Source organism: Calonectris borealis, chromosome 10 (assembly GCF_964195595.1).
Source record: "Calonectris borealis chromosome 10, bCalBor7.hap1.2, whole genome shotgun sequence".
NCBI classification, from domain to species: domain Eukaryota; kingdom Metazoa; phylum Chordata; class Aves; order Procellariiformes; family Procellariidae; genus Calonectris; species Calonectris borealis.
The window spans coordinates 14222526-14242459 of record NC_134321.1 but is presented as its reverse complement, the minus strand read 5'-3'; the positions used below and the strand labels follow the sequence as shown (position 1 = coordinate 14242459).

The following is a 19934-nucleotide window of genomic DNA, read 5'->3' as shown; positions in this document are numbered from 1 at the left end:
TCACCATTGGGCTGCAGACCGAATATGGTCATTTGGGAAGTGGCTTCGGTGTCAACCTAATGGCAATAAGTGTCCTGGCGTGACCCTTCTCAAATTCAGTATAATTGAGGGTAAAAATATGTGGTGTGCAAGATACAAGGTATGTTTTGAATTAATAGGGTCAACTTTGATAGTTAATCTTTATTTATAATTCTGGAAGGTACATGTTCTACTTAATAAATTACTCTCAGGGCATAATTCCTTTGCTGGTACAGGACTCTGATAGGGTTTTCTTTTTCAACTTAATACGTCAGTATTGTTCAAGTAGTGGTTTAAATCGTGAAAGCCTGCCTGCTAAAGCAGTTCAAGGAAAAATGCCTCATCGTGTTTTCAGTTTCTTGAACGAGGCCACTTAGCTGAGACGAAGGAGAGCGTGCGGCAATCTGAAATAAAGGCTTTGACGATTAGACAAGGCTTTGAAATTACCCCTCCATAAAGATATTGCAGCCACCAAATAAGGAGGTTTTTGTGACAATAAGTACACCCTTATTGTTAGCGGTCAACGATGTAATTAAAATGTGTGTAATATACGTATTACCTTTGAGTAGAGTTAAGAAACTATTATTTAAAGCTGTTAACAGGCAAGCTGGTCTTGCTTTATAATGTTTTAAAAGTCAGGAGCATTTGTTCCTATGTTTGTCCCAGGTTGTGCAATGAAGCCGCTGAAGAGTGACGGGGCGGCTGCCCAGAGCGGTGCCTGGAGGCTCACCAAGAGCTGCTTTTTGCAAACCGGGGTGAGCTGAGATCTTATCCCTGCCCTGGGGGGTGAATTTTGGCAGCTGTATGTCATTGAAGTTGCCCTCTGCTCGGGGCATGGCGAGGTGTTCCTCAACAGCAGGTCCCGTGGGTGGGCTGTGGGGCTCCCGCCTGCCCCGGTGCTCTCCCATGCCCACGGTTCCCTGGGGATTGCTCACGGCATCGTGCCGCAGGGCCAACACTGCCTGAGTGGAAATAGATGGGCACGAGTCACCCTGGGAAGATGATTCACTTCTCCAAAGCGGCGTGCCGTCACTTGTTACGGTTGCAAACAATGCCGCCATGCTCCCTGGGGATTCATCACCCAGCAGTGGAAAATAACACGGAAGCCTTTCATCTGGTGGAGCAACGCTGCTCCTCAGCTTGGTGAGGTAGAAGCTTCAGTTCTCCACAGCTACCCTGGCCTGAATCCAACCAGAGCTTCCACCTTCCTGTGGAAAACTAGACAGCTTATGTGAAAGTCTCGCTGCCTCATTTCTGGGGACATAAGACACTTAATTCTGATTATTTTTAGGGTTTTTTTTCCTGTGACTAGTCTGACTTAGAGAGCCATTTTGTTTCTAACTGGATCGTAAGTCATCCTCTGCCCTGCTCACAGCATCAAAGCTGTGCTCCTGTGCCGGTGGGAAACCCGGCTCCTGACGCTGGGATTAGGAATGAGGAATTTTCGGCTGAGGGCCAGGATAGCTGGCGCTGGGCTCCAAAACGCCAGCAGCCTCGGGGGATGATGCGGGGGTGACTCGATCCTCGCCAGCTGCCGCAGCTATGTGATGAGTTGTGTCTGTGGGCGGAGAGGAGAAACGAAACGCATGGGGCAGGTCAGTGCAGGTGCTGGCCTTTAATTTGAGCTTGCCACGCTGCAACCTCCCCAAAAATGGCTTTGTAGGGTCCTCAAGGAGGTGCGCAGGGAGCTGCTGGGGCTTCCCCTCAAGCCTGGGGCTCATCTGCTCTCTGCAGGGACAGGGAGCCCAGCCGTGCCCTGCGTTCCCCCACGGCGCCTCGTGCCACCCGGAGAGCCCAAGGTCTCCTCCGCTGTGCTGGGACGGAGGAGCAGCCTTGGCCCCCACCCGGCAAATTCATCACGGTGCTGCCAACCGCCTCGCCGGAGCTGTGACCTGTTGAAGCCTTGTCCCAGCAGTGGCTGGCTCAGGAGAACCCTGAAGATCCCTCCTTTCCCCATCGCCACCAAAGGAGACACTCAATGGCTTTTCCCCATGGCTGCATACTGAGATTGTGAGAGCGGGTTCCCAGCTTAGCTCATGCCGTGTTTCGACATAAAACCACCACAGGTCTCTGCTTCAGCTTCTCTATTTCAAGAGCCATCATCCGCTATGACTATTCCAGGGGCGTTCCCACCAGCTGGCCTGGAATAACCACCCGGTTATTCCTGGTGTGAGTCAGCGCTGCTCTGCACGTGTCCCCTGGGAGCCTGGGGCCACGCATGAGAAAGTTGACCAAACAAATACGACTGCAAACAACATCTAAAGGCTTGTGAAATGCCTCCCGTGTCTGCTTAGGTCACTTTAGTGGAAGCTCATCTTTGCTTAGCCTAGCTTGACTGGGAAGCTCTTCAAACAAAACCTCAAAGAAGCTGCACGAAGCTGTGCCTCGCCTTCACCAGGCCACCTAAAAACCTCAATTTCGGTTATAAATCTCTTCTGACAGCTCGTGTTATCAAAAGCTTTTGGTTATTGTAGTAAACTCTGACCTGGAAAGCCCTTTATGCCAGTATTTCTCTCGGCTCTCCCAGCCTGACAGACCAAAGGGACATCCTTTATCAAAGCACAGATGCGGTGAGGATTTGACCCAATTTGCTTGCATTTACTCAGGAGCTGATCTCATTTCCAATTTAATTAAGTTTTCTCACACTTTTGGGCATATCTTAAAGGTACATACCAAGCTGATATGCGACTCAGGGGGAATGAAAGTAAATTTGCTTATAGCAAAAGGATTTGGGTGGCAGTTTTAAGAAAAATCAGAGCAGATTTTAAATGCAGGTTGAAATGCAACTCTTGAGAGCAAACAGTGTCATCTGTTGGGAAGAGAGGGCAGGTAACAGGCTTGTAACCTTAATGGCAGGCTTGAAAATCCTATTTCAGGTGTAAAAGTATCAGTGGGATGCTCTGATTTCCACCTTTGTGCCCTTTCCACGGGAAATGTGGCAGAGCTCTGTGCTCCCTGATCACAGCCCCGTCCCAGGACCTGGGAAAGGGGCAGACGTCCCACACCCCTAAGCTTGCTCCCAGGCCTCATGCAAGGGGGCTGTGCGGTCTCTGTGTGGGGTGCAGTGCTGCATTCTCCTTTGTATCTCTGTGGCAGTTGTATCGCATCCCCTTTACACCCCTGTTATATCCACCCTTGTACCACCTTGTTGTAACCCTGTTGCAGCCATCTCACATTCCCCTTTTTTATCCCTGTTACATCCCCATGGCAACCCCATTGTACAACTTCTGTAGCCTCATTGCATCCTCCTTGTATCCTTGCTGTGTCTCCTTTGCATACCCCCTTACATGCCTATTGCAGCTGCATTCCCCACTGTACCCCCTTGCGCCCCGTTGCATTCACCCTCTTGCACTCCCTGTTGCATTGCCTCTTGAACTGCTGCATTGCATCCCTGTTGCAGCCATGTTGCATTGCCTCTTGCACCCCCAATTGGAGTGATACTGCATCCCCCTAAGCATCCCCGCTGTATCCCTATACAGCTGCCTTGCATTCCTGTTGCACCCCTGTTGTATCCCCCTTGTACCCACGTTGCAGCCTCATTGCAGCCCCCTCCACCCTGTGGTATCCCCTTCACGCTCCCTTTGCACCCCTGTTGTATCCCCCTTGCAGCGTCTTTGCATCCCCCACTGCCCTCCTGTTGCACCCCCCCTTGCACACCCCCATTGCAGCGTCACTGTGTCCACCTTGCAACCCTGTGGAAACCCCATTATGTCGTGCAATTATACCCCTGTTACATCCCCCTTGCACCCCCACTGCAGCCCTATTGAATTCCCATCAGATTTACCGTTACAGCTCCACTGCATCCCCCTATTGCAGCCCCTCTTCCACCCCTCTTGCACCCCTCCTTGTACCCTCGTGGAAGCCCCATTATATCCCGTCCTTGCAGCCCTGTTATATCCCCCTTGCACCCCCACTGCAGCCCTATTGCATCCCCCATTGCAGTCCGCCTTGCACCCCTGTTGTACCCCTCCTTGTATCCTCATGGAAGCCCCATTGTGCCCCCCCTTGCACTCCCGCTGCAGCCCTATTGCATCCCCACTTTGCACCTGCATAGAAGTCCCATTACATCCCCCCATTGTAGCCGCCTTGCAGCCCCTTTGCACCCCCGTTATACCCCCACTGCAGCCCTATTGCATCCCCCCCCTTGCACCCCGTTGTACCCCCCCATTGCACCCCCCTTTCACCCCCTTGCAACCCAGTTGTATCCCCTCTACATCCCTCCTTTCTCATCCCCCCCCGGCCCTGCACCGCGCACAGCCGCGCTGCATCCCCGTCGCGCTCCGCTGCGCCCCCGCGGAGCCGCCCCGGTACCGGCGCGGAGGGAGGGAGGGCGCAACGGAGGCGCCGCGTTTCGCCGCCCAGCGCTGCCATTGCGGCCCGCCACGGCTCGGATCGGCACGGTGAGAGGCGCGGGGGGGGGATACGGGGCTGGCGGTAGCAATGCTAGGACCGGGGGAGGCCGGGGGGGGGTCCCGGACGCCAGGACGGCGTCCGGGGCCCCCCCCGGTCCCAACGCTGGCGGTGGGGAGGAAGAGTGGGCAGGAGATCAGAGGCGAAGCCAAAATGCAAGAGATAATTTAAAATATATGGGTTTTTTTAATATTTAATTAATTTGCTTCAAAATTTCCCCCCCAAAATAATCAGAAAACAGGGTACAAAGGGAAGGAGAGCGGGGCTGCATCTCGGCCGCTGCTGTTTGGAGGATGCTTTTGGAGGGGGGCTGTGTGCTGGGAGAGAGGACCTGGAGGTGATCCCCCACTACCCCTACTCCATCCCTCCCCATCTCTTTCCTACCCCCTCCACCCTGGAGAGGGCTGAGTCCGAGCGCACTCGTGACATCAGATGTGCCGTGCATCTTCCGCTGTGTGCGTGTGCGGCAGGATGGGGATGGCGACGGGGTCCAGAAGGAGGATGGGCACGTTACGAATTCCTAAACCAGCAGCTGGCTGGCAGCACAGCCCGCTCCGGTTGTGCTTTTCAGCCGCCTCGTCCCCAGGCTGGCTGGCAGTGACGCTGACGGCTCGTCCCTGTGTGTTCCCAGCCTGGGGTGCAGCAGCAGGGCTGGGGGCTAGCCCGGACTCTCCGGCTCACGTTTAAGAGCCGTGTTGCACAGATACAAATTGGTCAGAGATGCACGTTTTCTGAAACGGCGCTGCAGAATAATGATCTCATTTCTGCCATCTATAAATAAATGAAGGTGAAAGGGCACATTTCCTACTCCCAGCCCTCCGGAGGCTGGATTAAGACCGAGAGCTGGCTGGCTGACGGACAGAGATCTTTCAAATATTAATAGATCTTAAATTATAACTTGACTGTGACTGGCATCTAAAAGATCATACTGCAAAATATGCCACTGAGGAATCTTAACATTAGTTATGTCGTCGTTTATGGTCAATATTATTTTTCTGGCTATTGAGGATGCCGAGGAGGAGGCGGTTTCCAAGGCAAATGGCTTACTTGCATGTTTTGGGTTTTTTTTCTTACACGGTTAGTGGTGTGAGTCAGGGTTTCTGGGGGCCCCATCTCAGCCGCTGAGGCCCGTCAAAGCCCCCTGTTTCTGCAGTGGGATCTTAAAATTGGTTGATGTTTCTTCTTCATCAGTTCTTCAAAAAGAATTCAAAGATCTCTAAATATGCTTCAGCTATTCGGAGTTTTTAAATCTATTGTTGGTCAGACATGGGCTGCTCTGGGAGCAGGGAGTGGTAAGTGAAACGCCGAGCCCAGGCAGCAGCCCTGGTTTTGCAGCCCGGTCCCGATGAGCACAGCCTGATACAACCTTTGTGCTTGAATTTTGGCACGTCCAGTCAGTGGGTGCACACGGGTGATTCTTGCGTTGTGAAAACCCTCCCTGGCCTTGCACAGGGCTGCCCAGTGCGTTAGCTGCCGCTCTCCCCTTCCCAGCCTTGTGAAGGCTTTTGTGCCGCAGCCCCCCGATGCATCCCCCAGGTCCCCCTCGCCAGTTCTTGCCCTGCCAGAGAGGTTGGCTCTGAGATCTGCTCTGCGAGAGATGCTGATCCTGGCGAAGAGCCTCCAGGTCTCCCTGGGTAACAAACCCAGCTGCTTTCACATTTCTGGGATTGCTTTTTTTTTTTTTTGAGTTAAATACAGTTTTTGGTCCCACACGCTGGGGTATGCTGCTGCTGCTGCATCTTACATGGGGCTTGGAAAAAATCAATATATACACCTGAGTTGCACTGCTGGGTCTTCTCCAGCATCCCTGGTGTGACCCAATGAGCTTGAAAGAGGAAAAAATACCAATGCAGATTCAAACCTTGCTCACAGTAGTTTATTGTTCCTTTGGCCAGTGGCCCTGGGGGCTGTCATCTACATGCTGTCCTCCGTAGCAACCCACAGCCCCCTCCCGCCTCTTGGCCCCTCTGTTTGCAGGTGATGAGGCACCTGCTTGAATTTGGTGGAGGGGAGGAAGCAGGAGACAAGTGGAGATGTGGAGCCTCCCCTTAGCATCTGTCCTTGGTCCATCCATGCCGTTACCTGGGGTGACTTGTCTAGGGGGGTCCTCCCAGGCGGGATGCAGGGGCCGCGGTGATTAGTGCCTGCGGCTCAGCTGCTGGCATGGGTAACCGGTGCTCCTGGTTTGGCATCCCTGCCGGGTGCACAGCCCACTTGGCCTTCTTGCCACCGTGATCACACAGAATTTATCAGACTTGCCTAATTGATGTTTGCAAGTTAATTTATGAGGTACTTGGAGATCCTTCCAAGAAGGCAGTAGCAATGCTTGGGGCCGTTGGCTGTGACTCTTGGTCACAGGGCGCCTCAAAGTGATGGATGAGCTGTGGTCTGAAGTCTTACAGCTGCTACCACGGGGCCTGGTTTTATTTCTAAGCCCATGATGTCTCTCTAGTCCGTAACAAAGGACTGTGCCAGGGTCTGGAGCGATGCTGCCTGCTCCCATCCCCAGTGCCGGTGGGGCAGGGAGGGTGCACATCCCCTGGGCAAAGCACCATCAGAGGGGGTTGGCACTGCGGGTGCTCCCGTGTGGCTTTAGGGAGCCGGGGTCCCCGCAGCGCTGCTGGGTGCGGGGGTGGTTTTATGGGGCTGGGGGTGCTGGGGGCCAGGATGATGGTGGCTGCCCCTGACCGTGGAGCTGGGCCTGCCAGTGTTTCCCTTCCCGCCGCCTCCATCGGGGGTAACCATAGAAATCGGTGGCGATGCTCTGTCCACGCAGAAGGAGGCTTGGCCGTGCCGCGGGGCTCCCCGAGCATCCTCCCCCCCAGGCACCCATGGCCGGCGGGGGCCCTGAGCGGGGCTTGCTGGGTGTGCATGGCCGGCATTGGGCGCCGGGGCTCACGTGGTGAGCGGCGGCTGCCATGGCCCTGCCGAAACGCTCCGGTACGATGGGGCCGGGAGCCCCCTGGGGCACCCCTGGCCCTGCAGCCACAACAGGGGAGATCTCTTGGGGATTGCGGGGCGGCTCCGGTGTTCCTGCTGCGCCTCCAGCTTGAATTTCCATGGCCAAAAGCTGCCAGCGAGTTCAGGCCAGCGTTTTCCTGCCTCTCCGGTAATTTCCTGCGGCTGCGCTACCCTTCAGCCTGACCCGCCCAGGGAAGGCTCGGGGGGGCACTGAGGGTGCTTGGAAAATTACATTTAAGACGAAGAGGAAGGGGATGGGAAGCAGCTTAGCTGGCTTTGTTCTAATAGCTGTAATCATCCAAAGCGCAACCATGAGCCCCGTTTCGCTGGGTGCCGCACAGCCCTGCCGCGGCGGGGGCTGCTGGCATCGGCTCTCCCCGCCGCGCCGCGCTTCGTCTCCGATGGCAGCTTGCACTTTGTTCCTGCTTGGAACAAGTGCCCTTGTTTGGCTTTATTATACAAGAGACTGTAGTTACATAGACAGGGGAAAGGTTGGTCAGAAGGTGAAGATGAGGCGTCTTGAAGGGAAGCCAGTGGCTTAAATACCCCAAACTCGCCGTCTCGCCTGGCTACCAAGTCTGAAAGGGGGAAAAAAAAGCAGGAGTGCGATTTTAACCTTTTTTTTTCCTTTTCCAACAGTGTTTTCAGACGCCGCCGCTACCCAGAGAGCAGGACCTGTGCCGAGAGGAGGAGGGGATCTCTGCAAAGTAAGCTGAGCTTTTTAAAGGCTTTCTCCTTCTTGTTTTGCTTTCCAAGAGCGGCGGAGGCGGCGGAGGCGGAGGCGGTGACCCCGTGCTGGGGAGCGCAGGGGCTCCCACCGCCCCACGCTTTTCCCGTGCTTTCTGCTAGCTGCAGCCTTCTCTTGTTACGGGTCGCTGACGGGAATGATGGCGATTTTCTGTGCTTAATTTCTTCCCTGTTTTAGTGACATAGCAAAAGGCAGCAAGTGCTCTCGGGTGGGCTCCCGTGCAGCCCTGCTCTCATGTACAAGGTTTATCTGTTGCACAAATTGTTTATCTATGAACAAGCCACGCAGAGATCAAAGATCTTTCTACAAAATGTTAATTAAACGAATAACAGTGTGTTGTTGAGGCTTGAAGAAGGAAATGAGGTTTAGCTTTGTTAAGGAAGTGCCTGGTAGAAATATTCATAGTATTCCTCAAATTTCTGTTATTCCTATTTTCCCTGGGGCAAGAGGGCAAACCTGGCTGTTGCCTCAGAGGTTCTGTAAACCGTTTTTCCTGGTCGTGTGTAATGTGGGGGTTTGATGTGATCTGGCGTGATGGCGTCGGAGGGGGAGAGGATGTGACTGTTGTGATTCGGTTCCTGCTTCACGGAATAACATACATTATACCACATACCGCTGTGAGTCTTGCAGGAAACAGAAATAAATCTGCCTGTCCTGGCACGGAGAAATGTGATGGTGATGATGGAGGGGGGATGGCTGGTGGGAGAGCAGGCATTGGAAACATCTCGTTTTAGAAATGTGTGACAAAAGAGCTAGCGCGCGGAAAGGGCGAGACATAAGTTGGTTAGCAGCCGGAATTAGAGGAGATGTGTGTGCGACAGGGTTTAATCTCTTAATGAGAAAAACATATCCCGGCTGCCTGTGGTGGGGCGAGTTCAGGGACGAGCACGGTGTTGTGTGAGAGCTCGTCCTTGCACCCTGTGTCCTCCGCCTGCCGCCCCTGAGATTTGTCTGAAGGATGCTCGGGAGCCGGGATGAGACCTGTGATCGACAGCCACTGCAAAATGCCCGCGGGGCAGGAGCGAGGACATAGGGACGGGGATGAATTTGTCTCAGATGAGGGCTGGCCGCCAAAGAGCACCCTGCCAGGTTTTTTCCTTCAGTTCTCGAGCCCATTAATAGGCTCTGCTCCCTTGATTAGTTGGTGCCTGTGCGGAGCAGTAATGAGAGCCGGGCTCAAGCCATCAATTCTAGGTCAGTGGTTGTGTGCTGGGGATTTGGGATCGGGCAGGGGGAGGGGAGACGGAGCTGGACACCTGGCTCCAAAAAGCAACGTGGAGCCTGTCTTAAGGCAGCCCTGCCTGCACCCAACCGGGGGGAAAGGCTGCCTGCACCCATCGGGGGGGCTCTGTGCTTCCCCCGTCTGCAAAGTGCCCCAAGGGCCATGTTGCACCCCATTGCCCCGGACATGGTCTGTGCCTGTTAGGGGGCTCATTGCCCGTTTGGGACGTGCTCTCCTGAGAGCATAACATTGCAATAATTAGATCCATTAAGGAGCCAGAAGAAATAATCGAGTTCTAAAACTAAAAGAGACTTTGCTGTGCTCCTGAGCGGTATCCTTTGCCTCTTGCAGAGCCACTTTCCTCTCTCCCTGGCAGCAGAGATCTCATTTAGCGTCGACTTGTCATCATTTCTGGTGTTTAACCTCTGATCCTTCCCTAAATGCGGGCAGGTGAGGCTGGGCGGTGAAGAGCAGCATGGACCTGGATGTGCTGAACATGTTTGTCATCGCCGGCGGCACCCTGGCCATCCCCATCCTGGCCTTCGTGGCCTCCTTCCTCCTCTGGCCCTCAGCGCTCATCCGCTTCTACTACTGGTGAGTTCATCAGCCCGGCTGCTCTCATTTTAGTGCAGGGGTGGAATTACGGCGGGTCCCCAGCAGGCCCCTGCACCCTCGCACACAGAGGGGTGCACAAAGAGCCGGTGCGGGCAGAGGTGGGTGTTCCTGCCCATGATGGCGATAGGGGCAGGTCAGGTGGGGTTTTCCAGGGGCATTACTGCCTGTGTGTAGCTTTAAGCATCTCTGGGAGAAGAAAACGGCATTTTCTTATTGCTTTTTTGCTGCTGAGGTTCATGTCTGTCAGGGCAGTCTCAGCTGGGCTGCAGGACATCTCCGAACCTTTCTGGGTTGTTTCCCCCGAGGACAGGACTGCGGCTGGGAAAAGCATCGCCGTTGCTGCCCATCCCCCAGCCTGGCAGCCCCGGCAGGCTGGTGACCTCCCGCCTCGTCAATGCAGCCGTCGGCATGGGTGTCCTCGGCTCTGCCGCGGCTCCCCGGGCTCACGTGCTCCCTCCGCTCGGCAGGCAGGGACTTTTCTCTCGCTGGTAGTTACGGACGAGGCTTTTCTCATTCTCTCCATCTCTTCTGGGCTGGAGCATCAGAGAAGATGGAGTGATGCTTTTCCTTACGCCCTTGCATCCCGTCCTTTCCGATTAACAGCAGGCAGGCACTACATCCTTCAGTCCTCGCCTTCCCTGGAAATTAGTGATAAGCACGCTGGCGGCTTTCCTGTCTGGGTTTGTTGGGGAGGAAAGCTGGAATCACGCTCCCTTCCGAAGCCGGGGCAGCGTCTCACCGCCCGCGCGGGCAGCAGCAGGCAGCGCGGCAGGCTGCCCTCACGTGCCGCTGGCAGATGGTGGCTCCTGCAGTTTTGCTCACGGGGTGTTTCCAAATCAAAGTGACCTCCTGTGAGAGGAGGACGTTAACCCACCCCAGATGCAGCAGCGTGATGAAGCCTGTTTTTCTAACGGCCCATTTATTAGCAACATTTTAATCGCGGCATCTGGGGGCTGACAGAGAGGAGGGAGGATGGGATGAAAACCCCGGCAACTGGATCGGCACGGGAGAGAACTTATTCCCGTTGTGCATCACGTGGGGACCTGCAACACCAAACGTCGCTCTGAAAGGAGACCAAGTGTTGTGGCAGCCTCCTGCCCTGGGGACGTCAGGGTTGGCGCCGGGGGCAGGTCCACTCAGTACCGGGTTTGTCAGTCAAAGGGTTTTTTTTTCCTCCGGACATACGAGCGGCCGGTGGAAGCCAGGGAGGACCCTGATGGTTCAGAGGAAGATCAGGGGAGAAACGCTGCCATGCCAGAGCAGCGCGAGTGTGATCGGGGCGAAGCCTTCGGAGGGATGTAGGCGGGGGTGGCTGGATGGGGCAAAGGAGGCGAAAGGGGCTGATGCCGCGGAGCTTTGAGGAGCCGGGTTGAGCGGGAGATGGAGAAGAGCCTGCCTCCTTGTCCTTCGGGGTTGCAAATGAGGGGCTGAGTGAAAATGCACCGTGGGTAGGTTGGTCTGTGTTCAGCTGGGGGAGGGAGCGTGTGAGCAGAGATCAGCAGGGCTGTTTTCTTTTGAAGGGTAAGTAAGTGCCCCCGTCTCTCTCCCTTCCAGCGTTTCTGGTAGCATTGGCATCTTGCAGGAGTGACTGCGACGCTCTGTGCTTCACGGGCATCTCATTTCTTAGGGACAGCGGGCGAGAAGAGCGGGTTTGCCCTTTGTTCTTCCTTTCCTCTTTGCTTCTTTCCGAGTTGGCTTTCTTTGGGGCAAAATCATTGCGTTTCCCCACCGGCAGAGGCCGGAGAGGGGGCAGGCAGCATGCCATGCTGCCCCCCCTTTCAGCCCCATGCGGCTCCAGCTTCGCGGCACCGCTTCTGGGAGGTCCCCGGCAGGTCCCCAGGGATGCTTCTCCCTTCTCCCACCACTCGCTGCCCCCCTCCTCCTCCTCGCTGCTGGTCTGCATGTCCTCAGCTGGCGCGGCCAAGGGTCACGCAGGGCCTCCATCGCCGATGGCCTCGCTCCCTCCCCTGCAGTTAATGCGTCTCCCTGCCGGGCGTGACGTCCAGGGCTGGTCCGCTGACCCCCGCCGCAGAGCCTGCCTGCTCTGCCTGCTCTGCCTGCTCTCCCGCCAGGGGTTAATCAGTTTAGCTGCTGCCGCTAAGCGCGTTAACACCTTGCGAGGGATCAGTTCAGCTTTGCACAGATTATTTTGCCTTCTGCTGAATTGATCCATCAGGATCAGTTGCTAAAAATGTTATCATCTTCCCCATCGGTAGTTTACACCGGTGCCTTTGAGGCGAGGACTCTTAAGACACTTATTCAGGGAGAAATTCACCTCTCCTTGTAGGACCAGCACAGAGCCGAGATGCTGCTTAAGTCCCACTAACTCCCTCCAAAAAGGGATTATGCTAAAAGAGGATTGCACAATGCATAAGCTTTGAGTGGGCAGAGAGCTAGGACAGCCCAGCAGTGTTGGTGACCTTGCTCTTGTGTCTCAAATAAATTCTGATATCACGTATAAAAGTATTTGCCGGTATCTTGGCCATCAGGAGTAGCCCGGTAGTTGTCCTGACAAGGGTTACGTCTGAGCGTAGGGGAAATGCAGAGAAAGCATGCGTGCTCCTCTGTCTTGGATGGCACGTACACATCATGTGTCCAAAGTGTCACTGATAATCTCTGCCCAGGTCCCCTCTGGCCGGCAGTTTCACTGCATCCTCTTTGAGCAGGCTGCAAGCGTGCGCTGGCAGGAGCTGTCTGCCTTCTTGCTTTCAGAGGAATAACCCAGGTTTCCTCGGGGTTAGCCCAGTATCTTCTGGGGTGTTTGACCCTGGGTAAGGATGGTCCCCTCCAGTCCTTTGCGTGTGTGTAAACACATTTTTAAAGATCGTCTAGTTGGCGTATGGGAAGCGGGTTTCTGTGGTGCTCCTGGTGACCTGGTTGTTTTGGCTGGGATCGATACGCTTGTCCGTGGGGTGATGTTGTCCCATGGCTGCAGGGCTGCAAGGTGTGCCCAGATAAACCCATGACAGACCCACCTTACCCAGTGCCTCCCTTGGCCTGCCCGTCCTGCACGCTGCCTTGGCATGTGTTCTGCCTTCCTCTCTCCTGATACCAACGTCTGGGTGTTTTCAGTTTTAGAGTTGCTATTTTGGCCCATTTTCCATTGCCAAATTAGTTATTTGTGGTCTTTCTTGAAGTTTTTAACAAACAGAGTGTCTCCACAAGCCACCTGCAGCGCAGCCATGAACAGCCAGCCACCAGTACCACACGTGTAAGGGATCACACGTAAGCACAGGGTCTGGTCCGGGGACGGGATGCTCAGGGTTAGTCCCAGTTAGGGCCGTGACAGCACCGGTGTGAGCCCAACCTAACCGGCCTTAGCAAATCTGCGGCTGAGTTTGGACCTGTCACCTGGCTTATATTGCCACTGGGCCCTGGTCTTGCCTTGCTCACTGGTGGTGTTTTCTCCTTATTTCCAGGTACTGGCGCCGAGCCTTGGGTATGCAGGTCAGATATGCAAACTACGACGACTACCAGTTTTGTTATTCCTATAGAGGGAGACCTGGATACCGACCATCCATCCTGATGTTACATGGGTTCTCAGCCCACAAAGACATGTGGCTGTCTATAGTCAAGGTGAGGCTCCATTTCTATCATGTTGCTACTTAGTGAGAGTCGATGGTCCTGGGCTTGAGGGCGGTGTGGGGACCCAACTTGCATGCACGGGATGTGATGGTTGCTGTAATGTGCTAGAAATACCCTCCTTAGCTCTGTGCTTGTTGCTTGTTGGATCCCTTTCATCCCTATGACATGCAGAGCTGCAGGGGAAGAGCAGTACCCACCTGCCTCCTCCATGGGCAGAGAGTCTTGACCATGGTTTCTCATCATGTCACCCTTGGTACATGAGCTGACTTATTCTGGTGCACAAGTAACCAAGGACTGCTAGGAGGAGAGTGACCTCCCTGCTCCCACCTGTGGTCACCAGTTTCCATCCCTGGGCTTCGCAATGGTTCCCCTGCACCATAACAACCCCTGGTTTGTTTCTGCAGTTCCTGCCGAAGAACCTGCACTTGGTGTGCGTTGACATGCCCGGGCACGAGGGCACGACCCGCTCGGCCTTGGATGATTACTCCATTAGCGGACAAGCTAAGAGAATACATCAGGTAACGCTCCAGCATCGCATCCCCTCTGCAGAGGGATGCAGGGATGTAAGGGATGTGGGGACACGAGGGATGCTAAGCCCCATAAGCCCTGCCTCGTGCGGCCCTGCTCCCTCCCTTCCCAGGCAGCCAGAGCCACCGACCTCAAGCTTTTGAGTTGAATTTCTCTAATGACCCCACGCCGTTGCTTCCTCTCCCCTCACAATGCTCCTTCTGCTCCCCTGCCAGTTCGTGGAGTGCATCAAGCTGAACAGAAGGCCCTTTCATCTGGTTGGCACTTCTATGGGGGGAAACGTTGCCGGCGTCTATGCTGCTCAGTACCCAGAAGACATTTGCAGCCTGACCCTCATCTGTCCCGCAGGTGGGCAATGCAGGGGGGGCGAGACGGGGAGAGGGCAAGCAGGAGCCGATGCAAAAGCCCAGAGCAGCGCTGGGAGCAAAACAGGCTTTTAGTGCAAAGCATTTTGAAATAATTTGTACGTACAGTCTGAAAATCTCTGGCAGGGCATGGGAGGAAATCACAGCCTTGTCCTGACTGCTCTTCTCCAGGGCTTTGGAGTTTGCCGTGCTGTGCTGTGGTTAGAGCTGGGACTAAGGCAAATGGGACAAGTCCTGCTCTGGAAGAAAATGTGTTTCCCCTTGGGGTGGCAGCTGTTTTATGTGGCACATCCATAGCCTCTCGGTTCTGGAGGGGGAACCCAGGCAGCAATGGGAAAAGCCTCCCCAGTCTGGCCGCTTGAGAGCCCCAGCGTGCCAGAGGGCTGGGGCTTCGGGAGCTGGAGCGCTCCATCCTCCCACGTTTGGGTGCTCCAAGCGGGAAGAGCACTTCAGGGCTGGGCGCAGGTCAGCAGGGTGTCCCTGTGCCCACGCAGCACCCCTCCGTCGCCACCGTCCCCTTGGCCGGGGGGCTCGGCGGAGCCTGGGCATGACACGCGGCAGGAGGCACAGGGGTTTGGCAGGGAGCTTCCCTGCCGGGAGGGCTTTGCTGCATCCCGGTTGTTATAGCAGCTCCTTCCCCCTCCCACGCAAGGAAAGCGGCTCCCAGATAAGAAATAAGTAATGAAGCAAAGCGAAGGTTACCTAGCTACCAGGCTCTGGGGGCGGCAAGGTTCCCCCTCCTCTCCGGGAGAGGTGTGGCTGACTCTCCGGGCGTTTCTGGATGTCGGGGCTGCAGAGAGAGTTGGGGTTAAGCTGCCGGCAGACTTTTCCCCGCAGTGGTGCGTGCGGATGGGGCTGCTGAAATTTTCTGTCTGACCCTTTTCTGTGGCAGGCTGGTCACGGGCATCCGCTGTCCACATGAAAGTGAACATATAGTTTTTGCCAAAGTATTCACGCCTGTCTATAGGGAATACACCTCGTGTTGTGTCAGCCCGCGGGGCTCGGTGGTGTCAAGCCCTGGAGCAGGAGGAGCCTGGGGTATCTCTGGGGGCATATTAAGGTTGCTGTATATACAGATTTTATTTTCCCCCTCTATTTTAAATTTTATTTTTTAATGATTGAGCAAGCGGGAGGTCAGAGGCAGGGATGATGGAGGTCAATACAGCGATGCTCTGTCGCGGGGGCTGTTGAGGTTTTAGCTTGTGTCCCCCTTCTCGTTCGACCCAGGCCTGCCGAGTACCACCGACAGCAAGTTCATTAAGCAGCTCCGGGAGCTGCAAGACTCCGAACGCATCGACAGGATCCCTTTAATTCCCTCGACTCCCGAGGAGATGGCAGATATGCTGAAGCTTTGCTCCTACGTTCGCTTCAAGGTGCCGCAGCAGGTGAGGATCCGGGCTGGCTGCGGCGGCCGGGAAAGGGGGGCCTCGGGCTGGGGGGCAGGTTTGCTTCTCCCCGAGCCTGCGTGGCGGCAGCTGAGGCGATGCCGGGAGCGGAGCCGGTGCTGCCATCCCTCCATCACCCGTGCGGGACACCCCGACCCCACTCCCAGCACCTTTCCAGCACTTTCCCTTCAAACCCACTTTTCCCAGCTCCCTCCGGCAGTGCCCGCTGAAATTCCTCCTCTCGTGAGGTCTCTGGCAGCGGGCTGGGATGTCAAAGGGTTTTTTAGTAAATATGGCTGGCAGGAAGCATTAAATAACTAACTAAGGCGGCTGTTGTCCGGCCTGGAGGGGGATTATTTGCTGGTTTTTAAGCAAAAGCAATGGAAATGTTAATCACCTCATTGTCAGGCAAGAGGAACTTGGCGAGGGGCTCGCCATTAAGCTGGTTTTCCTTAGGAAGTCTGGGATGAGTAGATTGCAGAGTAAGAAAAAAATGTAAGGTAATGCCAAGACCTTTTTTTTTGTTGGCAAAAGAATAAAAGAAAGAAGAAAAGCACAGTCATGGCTGAGACGGCCTGCTGGCCATCGATAGCTGGCCCGGGGGGAGAAATTCAGGTTTGCATCATAAAAGACAAAAATACTTGTTGCTGAAATACATGTTACTTAAGCGCGGTTGCGACAGCCAGACGTGCTTAGGAAGGAGCTCGGCCGGGGCCAGGCTGCCCAGGGCACCTCGGGGCGGCGGGGCGCGCTCCCGGCCCCCAGCACCTCTCCTCTGCTCTCCCCGCAGATCCTCCAGGGCCTCGTTGACGTTCGCATCCCACACAATGATTTTTACCGGAAACGTAAGTGTGCGGCGACAGCCCCTCTGGCCAGGCGTTCCAGCCAGACCCCCGGGGCATGGGGATGAGCTGTCCCCCGGCCCCCGTGTCCCCTGCACACCGCCTGGCCCCAGCACCCCCCTGCTGCCTTGCTGAGGGTGGGAGGGCGCAATGCGATTAACGGATTTGGGGAGGCACCTTGGTCGCTGGTAGCAACCCACTGCCACCCCCACGGGCAATGGGGTCGCTGCTTTGCCCCCACCCTCCCAGCTGGGTTAATTAGTACTAATACCTATGGGGAGACGGGCTTGGAGGAGGATCTCTCCATAGCAGGGCTTGGTGGCAGAGCAAGGACAGCCCGTCGGGGCTCTCCCCGTCAGCCCTGCCTGGGGCTTTGCACTGAGGGGACACTGGCAGGGCTGGTCCACAGGGAACCCTGCGAGAAGAGAAGGCAAAGCATCCCTCTCGCATAGGACTGACTCTCCTCTTGCCCCCACTAGTGTTTTTAGAAATCGCGGATGAAAAGTCCAGGCACTCTCTCCATGAGAACATGAGTAAGATCAAAGCGCCGACGCAGGTCATCTGGGGAAAGCAGGACCAGGTACACGGCCCCCTCCGCCTCCCCCATGGGACCATGCCTCCACCTCTGCCCCTGGCCACCCGCGGGGGCACGGCGCGGGCTGTGCTGCCGAGCTGTGCGCTGCTCTGCAGCGAGCTGGCACACGTGTGTCCCCGTCCCGGCTGGGTTTGGAGACGGGGACTCGGCGGGGTGATGGGTAGAAAGCTGCCAGCCAGCGTGGGGCCAGAGGGAGGAGAGGGCAGAGCCGGGGCTGGCGAGGGGGCAGGGGGGCAGGTGCCAGCGCCGCGGCAGGCGTGGGCTGGGAAAAGGAAAAAAGTGCCAGCAAAGAGAGTTGTCGTGGCAACTGGAGAGAAATGTGCTGTCCGTGGGCAGGCGGCGAGGCAAAGGCATGGGGCTTCCGTCTCCTGTTCCGTGTTTCTGTGTAGGGATGGTTACCGAGGGAGGAGCCAGGGCGGGGGGAAGGAGGCAAGCTGCAGGCATGCAAAGGGCTGTGCAAATGCAAAGGTGCAAGTGTTTGCTTGCAGTGAGCTGGCAGCCAAAAAGCATCCAAGAGAGTTCTCTGCTGCATGCTGAGACCGGCACTGTGCAGACTGCCTGCCTGTCCCCAGGCGTGGGTACCCCGGGACGGGGCTGCCATCACAAGGACCATGTCCGCATCCCTGCTCAGCATCTCACTTGGACTTGCAAAGGCAGCTCCAACGGGGTTTCTACGGTGGCCAGCAAAACCTAGTGACTATTTTTTCCCCTGCCATCCAGGTCCTGGATGTTTCTGGAGCCAGTGTTTTAGCAAGCGCTATCCCGGACTGCCACATGTACATCCTGGAGAACTGCGGGCACTCGGTGGTGGTGGAGCGGCCCCGCAAGACGGCCAACCTCATCCTGGAGTTCCTGGCGCTGCTGCACAGCACGGACAACAACAAGAAGCAGGCGTGAGCGTGGTGGGGAGCCAAGCGCCCACACTGGGTCTTTTAAATTGTAAAGTACTGCAGCTTTGATAAGTTCTCAGGGATCTTGTACGAATCGGGGTCAATGTGCCAAAGTCCCTGAGGAAGGCAGAATCACTGATACCTAAACCTATAGCACCGCCAGCACAGCGACCTAGGGGTCATTGAGGAACCTCCATAGATACAGGAATGGAAGCAGAATCTCTCCCTTTTCTACTTAGAGATAAAGTAGGAACGAGCCGAAATCACCAAGCGCTAGCCATGCAGTGTGCTGAAGCTCCTTACACAGCCGCCCATCTTACCCGAGTTACCGGCACATAGTTGTTAATGACATTTACCTAAACTATATAAGAAATGTAGGAAGGAGGAAGCGTCCTGGACTGAGACTTACAATATTTCTACTACTTAGAGTCCGTCGCGTTGCATGCTGCCGTGCTGTAAGAGAACCCCAGTGCTCCAGGCATCTGCTCGAGTGCTCTTTGTGTAGCTCCTTAACTCGTGATTTATGCAGAAAACAACAGAAAACTTCATGCGTGGAAGTCCAATGACTGTATGTGCAAAAATGTTTACACTTTGAGTGGGTTTTTTTAAATCCCTGAACAGCTCCTGCGTATATGTAATGCCTTAACATTGCCCGGGGTACGGCGCCCGCGCGCAGCCCGCCTCGCCCGGGGGATGGTTCCTCCTGCGGGTGAACACAGCAAGTGAAAACTCGGGGTGCAGACAGCAGCTTCGCCGCCGTTGTGCGAACCAGAGGGACGGAAACCGCCCGGAGCGATTCGGTCCCCAAGCCCGAGTCAGCAATAAGCCCGTGGGCAGGGTGCGAGTCAGCAAACTCGGGCAAACTCTTGTCTCAGCTCTTCTATCACGTCGTGCTGCTGAACTCATTGATGTAAATAACAATCTTCTTAATGAATTCTGTGAATTCTGCGAATGCCGACGTCACCGAAACCAGCCGTGAGGGGTGGGAGTGGGCTGTGTACGTGAATAGCGCGGGGGTGCGGGCTTCTGGGCTTGCTGAGCAGCGAGGAGGGGGACAGCTCGCCTGCCGGGCGCTGGGTGGTGGCGTGGAGATGTATGGTGTGCTTGTGCGTCCTCTCGATGGTGTATAACTCCTGACCGAGTGTAATTATAGATAGAAACGGGCAACACAGACAAGCTACGCTTTGCAGCCTGCAAGATGATGTACGGGGATGGATCCCGCACCTCCCCGGGTGCGGCCCCTCGCCGTGTGACCCGTGGGTCTCGGCAGGACCTGTGGCTGCTGGAGGGCAAGGCGATGCGTGGTCCTCTCGAAGGCAAAGCAGCAGGCGGCCGTCACCCCTCGGTCACCCCCAGCCCTCCTCGGGGTTGACACCGGGTGCTGCTAGAGCCCCCCTGCAGACCGGGTACGCACGCTTGCGGGGCTGACAGCCATTTTCTTGCCATCTTTCCGAGGTACCCCAATCTGTACATATATCTGAAACTCCCCGTCAGCTTCTCTGCTCTTTCTAGGAGAAGTAACATTGTTCTTTTAGAAAAGTAGAAATTTGCTGTTAATGGCTTGGTTATTGTTTCTACTACAGGAGTTGATTAAAAAAAATAAATTGCTCATAGTTTTATGTGGTAAAAGTCAGAAGAAGTTGTTGGGTATCTATACGGTTTCTCATATGCCACAGATTGCTGTATGCAAAGGATTTATATGGCTATTAAAATCTAGTGATTTAAGGAGTCCGCGGTGCAATGATTATTTTTCCCTTTGGGAATGAAGGG

The 19934-nt window shown here is 55.5% G+C and overlaps 1 protein-coding gene across 5 annotated transcripts; it reads left to right on the top strand.

Annotated features, from left to right (window-relative positions):
• Positions 1-687: 687 nt before the first annotated feature.
• On the top strand, positions 688-19892 carry ABHD6 (abhydrolase domain containing 6, acylglycerol lipase). Of its 5 annotated transcripts, none has more exons than XM_075158958.1 (10): positions 688-773; positions 8029-8096; positions 9810-9953; positions 13394-13550; positions 13964-14077; positions 14303-14435; positions 15680-15837; positions 16628-16682; positions 17159-17259; positions 17995-19892. In XM_075158958.1, exons 3-10 carry the CDS (start codon positions 9835-9837, stop codon positions 18169-18171), a joined length of 1014 nt encoding a protein of 337 aa, XP_075015059.1. In that variant the 5' UTR covers positions 688-773; positions 8029-8096; positions 9810-9834; the 3' UTR covers positions 18172-19892. The 5 variants fall into 5 exon arrangements, with proteins under 5 accessions (XP_075015059.1, XP_075015057.1, XP_075015058.1 ...); XM_075158956.1 differs by lacking the exon at positions 688-773 and adding an exon at positions 4340-4418; XM_075158957.1 differs by lacking the exon at positions 688-773 and adding an exon at positions 7328-7537.
• Positions 19893-19934: the final 42 nt, after the last annotated feature.

Excerpts from the sequence above, each read along its gene's own strand:
- ABHD6 (XM_075158958.1), top strand. The coding sequence starts at position 9,835 with ATGGACCTGGATGTGCTGAACATGTTTGTCATCGCCGGCGGCACCCTG. Across the intron at positions 14,078-14,302 it reads AAGCTAAGAGAATACATCAG|TTCGTGGAGTGCATCAAGCT; the intron begins GTAACGCTCCAG and ends CTCCCCTGCCAG. Across the intron at positions 14,436-15,679 it reads GACCCTCATCTGTCCCGCAG|GCCTGCCGAGTACCACCGAC; the intron begins GTGGGCAATGCA and ends CGTTCGACCCAG.